This window comes from Cibotium barometz, chromosome 48 (assembly GCF_041138505.1).
Source record: "Cibotium barometz isolate CiBa-2024 chromosome 48, ASM4113850v1, whole genome shotgun sequence".
NCBI lineage: Eukaryota > Viridiplantae > Streptophyta > Polypodiopsida > Cyatheales > Cibotiaceae > Cibotium > Cibotium barometz.
The window spans coordinates 22,594,127-22,608,662 of NC_141093.1; the positions used below are offsets into that span (position 1 = coordinate 22,594,127).

Genomic DNA, 14,536 nt, shown 5'->3' on the forward strand with positions numbered 1-14,536 from the left:
CTATGCTGTCTGCGTAAGCACTATGCATAACCCTTACTTATAACTTGTCGCGCATAACCTCTATGCATAAGCTTAATATATAGACCTTATGCATTGCATAGGCTCTATGAATTAAGCTCTATATATGCATGTATGTATAAAGCTTATGCATAGATCTTGTGCATTATGCTTATATTTAAGCTTAATGCATAAGCCTATATAATTAAGCAGCTATGCATAAGCCATAAGCTCTATATTGCATTAAGGCTATGCATAAGCTCAATACATAGAGCTTAATACATAAGTGCATAAGCCTATATAATTAAGCAATTATGCATAAGCCATAAGCTCTATATTGCATTAAGCCTATGCATAAGCTCAATACATAGAGCTTAATACATAAGCTCTGCTCATTATATTGAGCTTATACATAGGCTAATACATTGCATAAGCTCAATACATAGAGCTTAATACATAAGCCTTATGCATTATATTGAGCTTATACATAGGCTAATATGTTTGTACATTTGTGCATTAAGCTTATGTATGTACGCAGGTATGCATTAGCTCTATGTACACATGTATGCATAAAGCCTTTGCATAGATCTTGTGCATAAGCTTTATGAATAGGCTTGTGCATAAGCATGCATAGGTTTATGCACAAGCATGTAGGCATAAAGCTTCTATATTAGTATGTATGCATAAGCTTATGCAAAACAAGATGTTCATATTGCAAATAAAGGAAGAATGTAGAAGGTCAAAATATTGTTTCAAAATAAAGTGTAATAAAAAACAAGCAAACTAAGATAATTTTCATAGAGAGAGAGAAAGATGGCACCATGACATGAGTAAGTATAACCGTTTGTTAAAGTTTTTTCTTTTTTTGAGATACAAGGAGAAAGGGATACTACAAAAGGATGCATACATAGCTGCGTCCACAACTCTGCTCCACAACAAAGGAAATTTGGAGTTTCCAATTTCTCTCGCGCGACTATGCACGTGGCTAGAGCTGCAAATATAGCCGCTCTGGGGGATGGGCACAAGGCGGGCATCAAAAAAGGAACATGCCTTGCTCCACCAAAAAAGTGCATCAAAGGGCACAAATCATTCAATGTTTTATGCTTGAATCCATTGCCCACATGCTTTTTATGATGCTCTTTGTGATGATTAATGGAAATCACACATACAAGTAGTATGAGTAGTTTCTAAGGTGTAACTAATTAACGGGAACTCATAGTGGGAGCTTGAATTTCAAAGTTCCAAAAGAAGAGAGAGAAGCGTTTTAAACGTTTCCAAGAGTCCAAAATGACCTATCAAATTAAGTACAAATGTTAGATCATTAAGTGTCTTGAACGAGTCACTAGATCCAACCTAAATATAAAATGAAAAATTCCCAAGTTAATATCTAGTGGATACATAGGTTTCAGAGAAACACTAGAACTAAACGAAATAAAAAAAGGAAATTGCGTACTAGTGGATATATCGATTGAATAAGGGGTGCTGTTTCGAGCTTGCAAAATTATTGAATGAGGACTAAAAAATGTTCATTTGCTTGCTATAATTAACCGCGACGCGGATTAGCTTAGATGCGCAGGATGTAAGTAAAATGTAGGCAAATCTTGAAAAATGATAGAAGCTGACGGTTACGGGTATTGGATTTGCAAGCCCTTTATTGTGACTTTCTCCTGGCCCTTCACCACGATGGTGATGACAAGCTTGTCGTCATTCTGTATGCCGATGCGCTTGAGGTTATCTCCGATCTCGAATTTCACGTTGGTGAAAAGGTGGTTGTGTTTGCTCGCCGAGGGTATGACGTTGAAGGTGCCCACGTACTCAGCGCTGCTCGTCTCGGTGTTGGCGTTAGCGTCCGGCAGGTTGACGAACACCACCAGCTGCATAAAGCTATCCCTCGTCAAATCCACACCTTGGATCACCAGCACCTCCTCTCTATGACGAGGTTTGTTACCGGGCGGCCGGTCCACGAGTGCCGTGAGCTTCTCTCCCAGGTTGACGGTGCCATTTTGAGGCGAGGTTCCAATTTCCGGAGCACCATTGGCGACAGCGGCAGCTACTGCGCTGCCGTTAGAGATCGGCAGCGGCGAGTAGCTCAGCCATTGCTCATCCGTGCTCATCTTCTCGTAGCTCACGCCCAGCTTCTGGTTGTCGAGGGCGTCTCGGACTTTCACTTTGACTAGATTCGCGTTCTCGTCGTAGAAGAGAAACTCTGCGTCCAGGAAGTCGGGATCGGAATGGTCCTTTCGCCGGGCGCCTGGGATATCGAACCTCCACACATCCCACAGCCTGTCCACGTTGCTGTGGTGGGCAAAGAAGATGGGGTCTCGGGCGGCAGTGGTAAAGGTTCCCATGTCCTCCGAAAGCGGCTCGAATGGGTCACCCGTCCAGTAGTGGATGGCGTCGTGTACGGTGAACTCGACGCTGCCACTAAATGGAGCGCTGAGTACTGTGGAGCTGGTAAGGTTCATGCCAAGTCTGTGCATAAAGAAACAGGGCGATTAGATCGGTATTAATCCTATGGTTATGAATCACAACATTAGATTACATCAGATTGGATGCGAGGCCCAGTACAGTACCTGTACGCGCCCCCCATGAAGAGGTCGGCCGTGCTGGGCGTGACCACTGCCTTGTACATCACGTTGAGGTTCTCATTGACCACCACGGAGTTGTTGGTGCTGTTGTCATTCACGTTCAGCCTGACCAGCGTCGGAGGGAGGTTTCCCTGGTTGCGCTTGGGGTCGTAGAGCGCAGTGCCATTGCGAACGAACATGACCGGCATCACGTTGCCACCATCTCGCTGGTCGTCCCAGTTCCAGAAGACCAGAGAGAAATCTGGGTCGTTGAGCAGGCTGCCCAGAATGCGCTCGTGGAAGTAGAGGTACCAGCGGTGCCAAGGCAGGAAGAGCCAGGAGAAGTGAATCTGCAAAGGAATGTCACCGGCAGGTCCACCCTGCATGTAGGCGCCGTTGCAGAAGGCGCAATGGATATTAGCCTGTGCCCCCAAGCTACGCGGATCGTCAGCCGGCAACGCTCTCATGAGCTCGTAGGCCTTGTTGTACATGGCTATGTAGTCCTCGCTGGCTCGGTGGGCGGGCCTACGGACATGCTTCCTCACGGGCGGGTAAGCCTCGAAGGAGAAGTCTACCGCTTTGTGCGATGGCACAGAAAGGCAGCAGTTGAGTTTTACCGTCTCCGGCGGGTCGGTCAGCGATGTATCGCTTGCAAGCTTGCACTGGCGTAGGTCTGGCGCCCGGATAGGGGCTGCCTGCCCAGGCTCTACAACAACCGTACTCAGCAGCAAAGCCTGTAGAAGTAACAGCAGCGGCAAGAGATGGATCGGCAGCTGAGATATCATAATTGCGTATTTCCAACCCACTAGCAAGGGATGAGGATATGTACTATGTATATTGGGATAGGTTTTCAGGAGTAAGCTGAGGATTCCCAACTGTGTGGAATTACACAACATCACTCGCACCTTTGTAGTTCTATATCTCCACACCTCCACACTTTCGTATCGAGACTGCTTCCTGCATGCGCTCCAAAGTCACCCCCTGCAGGTCGGTTTCTTACTAGCGGGTCTTTCCATTCCTCCTAATCACCTTAACGCTACACGCAATTCAACGCGGTTAGCGTTCCCTTATACGTGATTCTCCGTTTTGACGATTCCACATCTAATATTTCGAGTATTTTGATCAATTGAGCCGGTGTGCAACGGAACGTGTGACTAAGATTGAAAATAACCAGTCGTGTTTAAATTTCTGCTTGCCTTGAAATTAATGGCCGAGATTTTTGGAAATATTAGCTATACTTAAACCGATTGATGTGTTTGACTTTTTGTAATGGCTGCGATGTTTTGGAAATATTAGCTATAAAACCCATTGATGTGTTTGACTTTTTGTAAAATAGTACGCCTTTTTTTTTTTTTTTTTTTAAAAAGTTAAAACAGCGGAATATATTAAAAGAAAAAGATGTTACAAGAACCCATGTGGAAGGTCCATGGGGAGACACATTGGTCTGGAGTACCCTTCAGAAAAAGGGGGACAAAACCTCTGAAACAAAACTGAGACCAGATCGGCCAGCACTGCATATAAACAGCCGTGTTGATGCAACAGTTCAAGAGACAAACGGCAGCCAGCCCCTCTTCTATTTAGGGAGAGAGGATGGTTCAAATTAGAGAGCAGATGACTAAGGGCTAACAACATTGCAGCATGACTACTTTGATGTACCAATTTGACAAATGAAACCTGAAGCCCAGACTGAGGCTCTAGGCAGTGGCCAGCCAGCCCCAGTTGCAGCAAGATTAACCTTTATTCAGACGAGAGGCTGAGAAAATCTCGTGACCAGAAGTTAGGGGCCATGAGGGCTTAAGGAAACCCACAGCAGCCTTCTGAGGCCTGGATGTAAAACTCGGAATTCTGGAGTCTTCTTTGACATTCCATCTGAAGCTCTTGTATCATAGCATCCTTCGTTAGACAATGCGAGGAGACATGGAATCTCTTCCATTTCCTCCAAGGTAGTTCTTGCCACCGGTCCACCTCCATGGGAGCACCACTCGGCCGGAGATGATGAATTAGCTTGAGTACACTGTCAAGAAAAAGATAAAAGTGGTGATTAGTTTTTGTTCCATAAAGAGCTTCATTACGTTGCTTCCAAACATGCCAAAGAAACAAAATTCTGACGGAATGCCACATTAAAGGGTCAAGAGAGTGGCATTCGCCTAAGAGGACTTCTTTCCAACTCAAAGGGATTTTCCTAATTTTCTTAAAAGCCTTGTTAAGAACATCCAAGAATTGTCTAGTGTCAGGGCAAGAGAAAAAGAGATGGGGGACCGTTTCAATCTTGGAATTACAGCGGGGGCAAAGACCGTTACCATGCCCAAACTTCAGGGCTTTCTCAAGGGTCCAGGTCGCTTTGTGCATGACAAGCCAGGCCAAAATGGCGTGTTTTCTTTCATTAGCGAAGGCCCAAATGAGCTTAAAACGGAAGGCCCATTGATGTTGGTTCCAGGCCAAGGACCATCTCTTATTGAGCTTAAGAATCAGCTTACTTGCATGCCAGTTGTTAGGTAACTTGACCAGGTTACTGGAGTAGCCCCACCGGATGGCTTTAGAAAAGGTTATACAGTCACAACTCAACCCCGGGGGAATGGACACCTTAAGAGCATTACACCTCTGAATGACCAACTCAACTCCACTACGAGACAATATGAATTTATTGCAGATTTGATCTCTGTTTAACATCCCCGTTGAGTCACATAAGTCGCCCCAAACCTTTATACCAGCTTTGAAACAAGAAAGACTGGTCTGGAACTGTTCATTGGAGATCGGAGACACAAGATGTCCAAACCACACAGAGTCAGCCGAATAGGCATATCTACCTCTCTTGGTAAAGGTTTGAAAGAAAAAGAGCTTTTTGTATTTCATCCACGACTCCCACATCCTACAGCACAGTTTACTACCTGTAGGGGAGAGATCGGCCTTTGAGAACAAAGCTTCATTGAGAGAGAAACCCTTCCAAGATCTTTTACCTTTGAGCCAAAATTTATTGATATCCCTTTTGAGTAAGTCGGCCCAAACATCCTTAGAATAGATAGCCCTTTGCACCCATTTAGCTGCAAGCTTCTCAGCAAGCAACCCGATGTTGATGATACCAAGACCCCCTTGCTCTTTTTCCAAGCAACATGACTGAAATGCTACTTTGCTGACCTTCTTACTTCCGAGAGATCCCCCCCAAAGATAGTTCCCCATGATCGAGTAAAGGGATTGGAGTTGGGTCTCAGAGGGTCTCCAACAGGCCAGGAAGTAAACAACAGAGGGGATAATGAAGTGATTGAGGACAAAGGCTCTTGACGCTACCCCTGTGTTGATGTGACTCCATTTCTTTACCTGATTCTTGAGTTTATCGAGCACATAGTCCCACCTTTGTTTGGAAGAGATGTTGAAGCCCATGGGGATTCCAAGAAGCCTGAAAACAACACCATCAGGGATATTCTTACAACCAGCGGACAGGATCGAGGGAGGGGGCAGCCCTTCCCCGACTCTGAAGCTGGTCTTGGAGTGATTTATTTGCGAGCCACTGGCAAGACAAAAGGTATCCAGGCAAGTCATAAAATGAGCAGCAGTCTGAACATCATTGCGGAGCAGCACATTCGTATCATCAGCAAAAAGCTGCAGGCATAAAGGATCAGCCCTATTGGGGATCTCAATACCCTTAATATTATTGTCAGATAACTCCTTGTTAACCAGCCACCCCAGCGCATCCGCAACAATAGCAAAAAGAAGCGGGGACAGGGGACAACCTTGACGAATAGATTTCCTCAGAGGGAAGGCACCAGTGAGAGACCCATTGACAGCCACCTTGGAAGACGCATTCCCAAGCAAGGTTTGGACATATTTTATGAATTTTCTATTGAGGCCAATATCTTGAAGGGATTGGAAGAGGAAAGACCAGTCTATTCTATCATAGGCTTTATCAAAGTCTATTTTAAGGAAGATGTAGTTCTGGCCCGAGTTTTCAGCATGTTCCATACCCTCCCATAGACTAATGATAGCATCAAGAATATATCTTCCCTTTATAAAGCCCTTTTGCTCTTTGAGGATCCACTCATCCATATAGGGGTTGATTCTGTTAGTCAGGATATGAGCAAACACTTTGTAGAGGGACGAGAGACATGTTATGGGTCTCCAATTACCAAGATCTTCTTTCTCATCCTTTTTGTGAATAAGCTTGATGATCCCCATGTTTGTCTTTTCAGCTAAACCTCCCTTCCTCATGGCTTCCCTCCAAATGTCAAGGATGTGAGGGGACAATTCGTCTTTGAAAACAAGAAAGAATTCGTTGGGGATCCCATCTTCACCCGGAGATTTACATTTTTTAAGATGAGAGATAGCCTCCTTCACCTCCTTTTCAGTGAAGGGGGAGTCTAGCTTCAGGGCTAAAGAGGGGTTCACCATCTTCTTCCTAATGCTGGCAATCTTGGCCCTAGCGGCCGAAACTTCATGTGACGGAGGGAGGGCTGTGGAGAACAAGTTATAAAAGTGGTCCTTAATAACCTGCAAGTTTTCCACATCACCAATAGCCAGGTGACCATCCGGTTTCTTGACCATAGGGATAAGATCTCTACCTTTCTTCCTTTTAAGGAGAGAAAACATCTTGGGGTGAGGAGTATCGATTTTTCCAGCCCAAACCTCCCTGAACCACAATCTAGTGGCCTTAGCAGCTAATAACTCTTCAAGTCTGAGCTGATTCTTTAGCTCAATCAAAGAGTGATTTACTGCAACATCTTTAGACAGATAAATGTCTTGAATCTGGTTCCTGATTTGCATTCTCCGATTCAAACGAATCAAAGAGACTTGCATCTTATACTCCTTGCAGATAGAATGAACCTTATTCACCAGACTTTCCCATCCCTTGGAAGGGGAGATGAATTGATTGAAAGCCTCAGCAATGGAGGCTTTGATCATCTGTTGGATACAAGGGAGACGGAAGAGAGAGGGGTCAAGGTGAGGCCATCCAGCCCTACCTTTGGCCTGGCCAAGGGACAGGTTACAGATAAGAGGGATGTGATCAGAGATGGTTAGGGAGGGATCCGTGGTAACCTTGATTTTTAGGAACATATCAATCAAACTCCCCGAGGCATACAGTCTGTCCAATCTGGCCGCCCTGTGAAAGGAGCCTTTTTGATTGTTAGACCAAGAGAATCCAGTTTTCGAAGAGAGGTCAGAGAGGTCTTTCTCACCCTTTAACCCATCCCATTTAACCTTTTCATAACCACTGATGGTACTGCCCAGAAGTCTACTTCTATCAACCTGAGCCTCTACCATATTAAAGTCACCAATGAGAAAGATGGGACCCACAATCTGAGTGATAGACTGCCAGGTAGAAGCTCTCAAGCTAGCCAGGCAGGGGGCATAAACCGAAACAAGAGTGAAATTGAAAGGGTTGCCCATCCTAACCGCGGTCCAAGAGTGATTAACATCCGACCAGGAATCTAAAATGGCGTGATCCCATTTCATGTGAATGCCAATAGCTGTCCCACCTTTCCCTGAGGGGTGATTGGTAGAAAACCACCGAGAATTCCTAGAGATTTTTTGAAGGTTCAACTGGAGTTGAGGACCCCCAATTTTGAGCTCTTGAAGACTGATAAGGTCGAAGACAAACGTTGAGTCCCTTAACCACATATTAATGGCTAAAGCCCTCTCCGGGTTTGTAAGCCCTTTACAGTTCAAAGAGAGAAGGTTCAGAGAATTCATTTTTTACTTGTTTTTGAAGGTTTCCCCGCAGATACGGAGGTTCTTAGGACATCTTGGCTTTTTTCTTTTTTCCTCTTCATTTTAGACCCCATAAGAAGGGGGGAGAAGTCCTCCTCGACATGTTGTTTCATTGGTGAGAGGGACATCCTCTTCATCAACGAAGCATCTTCTTCGTCAAGTTGGGCTTTGAAAACTTCATCCATATGCTGCGTTTTGTCTATGAAATCATCATCCGATTCCATAGGTGAATCAAGGTCTTGACTAACGAAAACGCGGTCCTTGTTGGGGACCCTTCCCGGGGATGGTTGATCTACATCTGGAGGGGCTGGGCTGCCAGCCTCTTTGGCCTGGAACTGGACTTCTAGACCGTCCTGAACCTCAGCTAAGAGGGGGGCATATCTATTAGCTGGGATATGCCAATTAGGTTTACTGTTTTTAGACTTGGACACATGTTTACGCTGAGGCTGGACAAACGCCTCCTCCTTAGCTGGGGTTCTATCATTAGAGGCTGGTTGATGGAGGTCGGGGCAATCTCTAATAAGATGCCCTTGTTTGTTGCAATTGAAACAAGCGTTCGGGAGGTTCTTGTATGTGAGAGTTTGCTCATAGATAATCTGACCCTCTCTGTTTTTCAGGGGAACTTTCTCTTTGAGGGGTTTGGCGGTGTCAACCTCAATGAGCATTTGGTGAGCCCATTGGGGGTTGACAACCTGAAACGGTTTTTGCCCTAGAACCTTACCTACAGCACCCCCTATCCTTTTAGCCCATATAGAATACTTGGTTGGCATATCTGTAAACTCTACCCAGACGGGGATTTTAGTGGGTTTGGGTCCTTTAGGGTCAAATGAATCATACCATCTAAAAAAAGATATGGGGGTATTCCTGATAATCCACTGCCCGCTGTTAATAACAGAAGAGGCGCTTACCTTATCTTCAAAGAGGAACATATAGTACGAATTAGGCAGATGCTGGACGGAGGCTACTTTGATGCCCTTTTGGTCCCAGTTAGATCTAATCCAGAATTTCAGGGTGTCTACAGGCGGTCTTGCACCATGACAGAGACCAATCAGGGCGTGGGCAGCCAGATGGTCTTGCCAAGCTGCCAATTCCTCATCGTCACAGATAACAGCACCATCATTGTCAACATCATATTCACCAGTTCTTTCCTCAAATGCAGGGTTCTGTGACAGATTAATCACTGTATTATCAAAAGCTTTAAAGGGTAGAGTTGGAACAACATGACCTGATGATGGCTGACGCACAGCATCAGCAAAAGACGTAGGGGGAGTCGAACGCAGAGGGCCAGACAGGCCCTGAGGGGGGGCGTCCAGAAGGGAACCCCGCTTGCCTTCCGCATCACCCAGGCCTCCAGAACCTTTCTGCTGACGAGTGAAAGGCAAAGAAGCTTTTAGTGTTGTGAGGGAGCCACCCGTCGGCCTGGATGGCACCTGCTGAAGAACCAGAGACGGTAGAGCAGCTGCTTCGCGAGAGGACTGCGCAGATGAAGAGGCGCCAGCAAGAACCAAATCGTGTAGTGACATCCTGAAACAGAGTTCCCCCCCCTCTGGGGGAGGAGGAGAAGCGCCGGGCTGCACAGCAGGGCGACTGACGGAAGATTCAGGGCAGAAGTGCTGAGGGTTTAGCATGCAAAGCCAGAGGGCATGGACGACACCTGGTTCGCTCACAGCGGCAAGGCCATAGTACGCCTTTTTCTAACACTGCTTCATTTTGCAACGTCACAAGCGCTATTGCCAAGCACTTCGTTACAAGAGCACTGTTTCTTGCTAGCTAGACCTTCCACCCGTCCACTGCTCACTTAGCGTTTCCTCACTAGAAGGTTACACTAGTGGGCAACCATTGCTTCGCACGTCTGTTGAGACTCCAAATTCAAATTCTACCCAAATTCTTGTCACATGGTAGCTTTGTGAAACTCTTCTTTAAGATAGTATAGAGAAGAGCCTATACATGAGGACAGACGGCACCCGTGTAATGGCATCACGACACAGGTAAGTATAACCATTTGGTAAAGTTTTTTTTTTTCAAAACATAAAGATAGAGAAAGATGACACAGGTAAGTATAACCATTTATTAAAGTTTTTCTTTTTTCTTTTTTGGCCTGCCACCACTAGGCAAAGGCCTTAGTGTTTGGTTTCATATTTTTCCCTAAGGAAAAAGCAGGATGCCTTGTCATTGGTCAATTATTCTCGAAGGGAACTCCCGACGGTATTTTATCATTGCAACAAGGAAGGGAGATTATTGAGGGTTATCAATTATTTATGTCCCGTTTCTCTCTCTCTCTCTCTCTCTCTCTCTCTCTCTCTCTTTTCATTTCGTCATTTCATTTAGTTATTTAATTACTTTCGTTTCATTTCTCTCTCTTTAGTTACTTTTCCTTTTTCTTTCTCTATTTTCTTCATAAACTAATATTAATACTTTCTTTATTTTCATTTCTTTTTATGGCATGCCATCTTTAATTTTTTAATTATTTGAGATATAAAGAGAGAGAGACACACTACAAAAAGATGCGTGCACATCCACATCTACACTTCAACAAAGGAAATTTGGAGACTATAATCTCTCTCACGTGACTATACATGCAACTAGAGACAAAATGGGAGAGAAACAGATCTTCTTCTCTCTCTCCCATTATGTCCACCCCCCTCTTCCCCCCATTAAAAAAAAAACTAACACATGCATGAAAAATACAACATTAACAACATATTATAAAAAACTTAAAATACATTTACATAAAGAAGCTTCATTTAAAAATACAAGCATATGTTGAGAGAGTAGTTCACATCAAGTTTCGCATATCACTTTTGCATAAGCCCAAAAAAGACAAGATGTTATATTGCAAATAAAGAAAGCATGTAAAAGGTCAAAATGTTATTTCAAAATAAAGTGTAATAAAAACAAGCAAACTAAGATAATTGTCATGGAGAGAGAGAAGGATGGCACCATGACATGAGTAAGTATAACCATTTGTTAAATTTTTTCTTTTTTCCAAGATATAAAGAGAAAGGGATACTACCAAAGCATGCGTACATAGCTGCATCCACGACTACTCTGCACAACAAAGGAAATTTAGAGTTTCTAATTTCTCTCACGTGACTACGCACATGGCTAGAGCCGTAAATACAGTCGCATTGCAATTTGTCAAGAGAATCGGAGGGGGGGGAGGGGGCAGAATGGGAGAGAAACACATTTTCTTCTTTCTCTCCCATTTTGTCCAACGTTCCCCCATGCTGTCCCGCTCACCCCCCTTGCCCCCCCCCCAAATTTAAAAAAAAAATAGCACATGCATGACAAATACAACATTCATAACATATTATAGAAATCTTAAAATACATTAATTACATGAACAAGCTTCATTCAAAAATACAAACATATATTGAGAGTAGTCCAAATCAACATAATACTTATACATATAACAAAAAAAAGAAGATGTTCATATTGCAAATAAAGGAAGCATGTAGAAGGTCAAAATGTTGTTTCAAAATAGAGTGTAATAAAAAACAAGCAAAATAAGATAATCTTGGTATGCTTACGAATATTATCTTCAAATGTAATTATCTCTCCTCCTCATTCTCATATGTATCCTCCCCACCACCACCACCACCACCACCACCTTCAACTTCATCCTGACCACTTTCATGCTCCTCCTACATTACATAATGAAAAAGTTCCTCATCTATATCCTCCCCACCACCACCACCTTTGCCTTCATCCAGGCCACTTTCATTCTCCTCCTACATTACACAATGAAAGCATATACATATTTAATGCCTAAACACGCTCATATAAATCTTCAAAGAAATGAAGTACATGTGGGATCAATTACTCACCTCCATAGTTGTGTGGAGCTCTTTGGATGTCACCGTTCGATCTCCACTCCCTCTTGTTTAAGCCACTCTCAAGTTTTGGCTTCAGTATGAAATCTATGCTAACTATTCTCCCGTTCTCTTGGAATGCAACTAATTGTCATTTTCTACAATTACTAAAATATAGCAAATGAAATTAAATGCATAGAAAACATGATACATATTTAGTAATGCATTAGAAACCACATATATTTGAATATGAGTTAAATAACAACTTAAGAATTTGGCGATCCAAGCTACCTTTTCTTCGGACCCATATTTTATGGTGCCATACTTCTCTAATTACGAATGGTGCACCGCCTTTTGTTGTGTGTATTGCCTGTCCACCCCTTGACATCGTTGATTGCCTTCTTTCACTCTTTCACTGAGTAGCTTCTTCTTGTCTTCATGAATCTCTTTATAGGTGACCTCCTATTGTTTAATATCCTTATGATGTGGTCTCTACCCCAGTGGCGGTTAGTAGAACACATGCTAGGGGGATTACCCATAGTAAAACATCCTTCCCATATTATCCATAAAAGGGACACTATTAGTGCCTAGAGAATAATAAATATTACCATCCTTCAGCTCCTTATTCAAAACAACTAAGGCAAACTCCCCCACTCACACTACCATTGCCTGAGTGGCAATGAGAAGGAAAACCACATGCATCAGATGGCTATGCATATGTGAGCTGTTGAAAATACAAGTGAATAGGGTGTGTGCGGGAACAAGTTCTTGGTTAGAGGCTATAAAAGAGATTGAGTAAATGTGAAAGAACCTGTGAAAAGGTGAGAAGAATCTACTGGGAGAGAATAAAGGGTAGCATGAGAGAATTTAGGAAGTGTAGAGATATTCTGGGAAGTGTGGAGTTATTCAGGGAGATATTTGGGGAAAAGAGAAGAGTTGGAGAGAATCAAGCAAGAGGTGGAGATATTCTGGGAGTGAATCATGGAGAAATCAATGGGATTTGATGCTTGACGTAAACTCTATAAATTGAGGCATAGCCCTAATGAGAATTTGCTGGTTTTTAAGTATCCATGCCTACATTAATCTATTTGCTAATTATCCACTAATTACGTCTTAATTATTTGCTAATCACTTTGTTAATGATGTTGATTCTAGTGTTTGATCCACCATAGCTCATCACAATGCTCTAATTTCAACATGGTATCAGAGCCATGCCTAGAATCCATCAGGTTTATGAGCCCATTATTTAATTAATCAAGATTAGTAGATAATTAGAAAATAATCCAAATTTTAGTTATTTTTCACTTCACCCCTTCACCCCTTCACCCCCAACCAGTGGAGGAGTCCATTCACCTTGCACACTCACAATTAGGGCAAACTCTTCTAGCATATGGTAGCCACTTCAAGGCTCTTCAAGCTCATCAAAACGGCGCAGCAAACTGCCAGCGAAGGAAGGAGAAATCGACGATTCGGCCGGCGCGTTTTTTTCTGAGTAATTTGTAAATCTCTTCTTCATCAAATCAAATGTTTCTAATTCCTCCTAGCCCAAGGTGTTTTCAAGCATGCTCTACAAGCTGGTGAAGATAGAATTCAATTTCATCAAGTCTACAGTGAGATCCAAGCTCTTCATCAAATCTGCAGAGCAGCAGGTGACTTTGGTAAAACAAAGATTAAGCTTTCAATATTTGGTCAAATCTTGTGTTTCTTGGCGTAATCCTCTACTAGACTCATTGCCATTGATTCCTTTGAAAGCATTTGAGCTCATTTGAAGTCTAAGGTACCAGATCTGGACTCCCCGCATACTCTGTCTTTTGCACACAAAACAGAGCATTAATTTGCTAATCAATGATTAATCAATGCTAATCACTATATTTTGGTAAAATTGAGAGTTCAAATTAACCATTAGGTATCTGATACAGATCCCTATAACTTCATATTGCAATTCGGAAATGGTTTGATACTCCAACCATCCAGTACAAATTGGTTACCCTTGATTTAATGTAATTTTTGATAAAACTGTGTTGATAAAATTATGATAATCATCATTTTGCATTTAACCCTTGGTTAATGCCTGTAAATCTCACTCAAATTCAAGATTATTCACAGCCAGAGTTGCATTTGGGAATGTGCATGAGAATGAATGCTATACACATTATGTATTGGGCACATTACATCAGTGTAAAAATGGGAACAGACACTGCCCTTGTCCAGAATAAGGCAAGAGGTAAGACCTCCCGCATAAATTTGGGTTTGCATTGCATAATGATACAAGATGAACATCAAAAGCCCAAAGAAACTGTCAGCAAAACATTGAAACATGTTGCTCACATGGAGCAAAAAGACCTGACGGAGAAGCTCATGGGCCATGGCCCCAGACCCAGCCATGAAAGAAGAAGAATATCTCTTTCCAAGAGGAAGATCCACACCAAGAAAATCTAAAGGAAGCATTGAAGGAAGACA

General features: G+C 43.2%; 1 protein-coding gene across 1 annotated transcript; it reads right to left on the bottom strand.

Annotated features, from left to right (window-relative positions):
* Positions 1 to 1,376: 1,376 nt before the first annotated feature.
* LOC147610972 (polyphenol oxidase I, chloroplastic-like) lies at positions 1,377 to 3,432 on the bottom strand. The gene is made up of 2 exons (XM_086785153.1): positions 2,571 to 3,432; positions 1,377 to 2,469 (listed from the first exon to the last, which is right to left on the bottom strand). The coding sequence occupies exons 1-2, from the start codon at positions 3,347 to 3,349 to the stop codon at positions 1,623 to 1,625; spliced, it is 1,626 nt and encodes a 541-aa protein (XP_086641279.1). The 5' UTR covers positions 3,350 to 3,432; the 3' UTR covers positions 1,377 to 1,622.
* Positions 3,433 to 14,536: the final 11,104 nt, after the last annotated feature.

What these genes read in the sequence shown, in the direction of transcription:
- LOC147610972 (XM_086785153.1), bottom strand. Translation starts at nt 3,349, where the DNA reads ATGATATCTCAGCTGCCGATCCATCTCTTGCCGCTGCTGTTACTTCTA. An exon ending in TTCATGGGGGGCGCGTACAG is followed by an intron (nt 2,470 to 2,570) that starts GTACTGTACTGG and finishes CTTTATGCACAG; the next exon opens with ACTTGGCATGAACCTTACCA.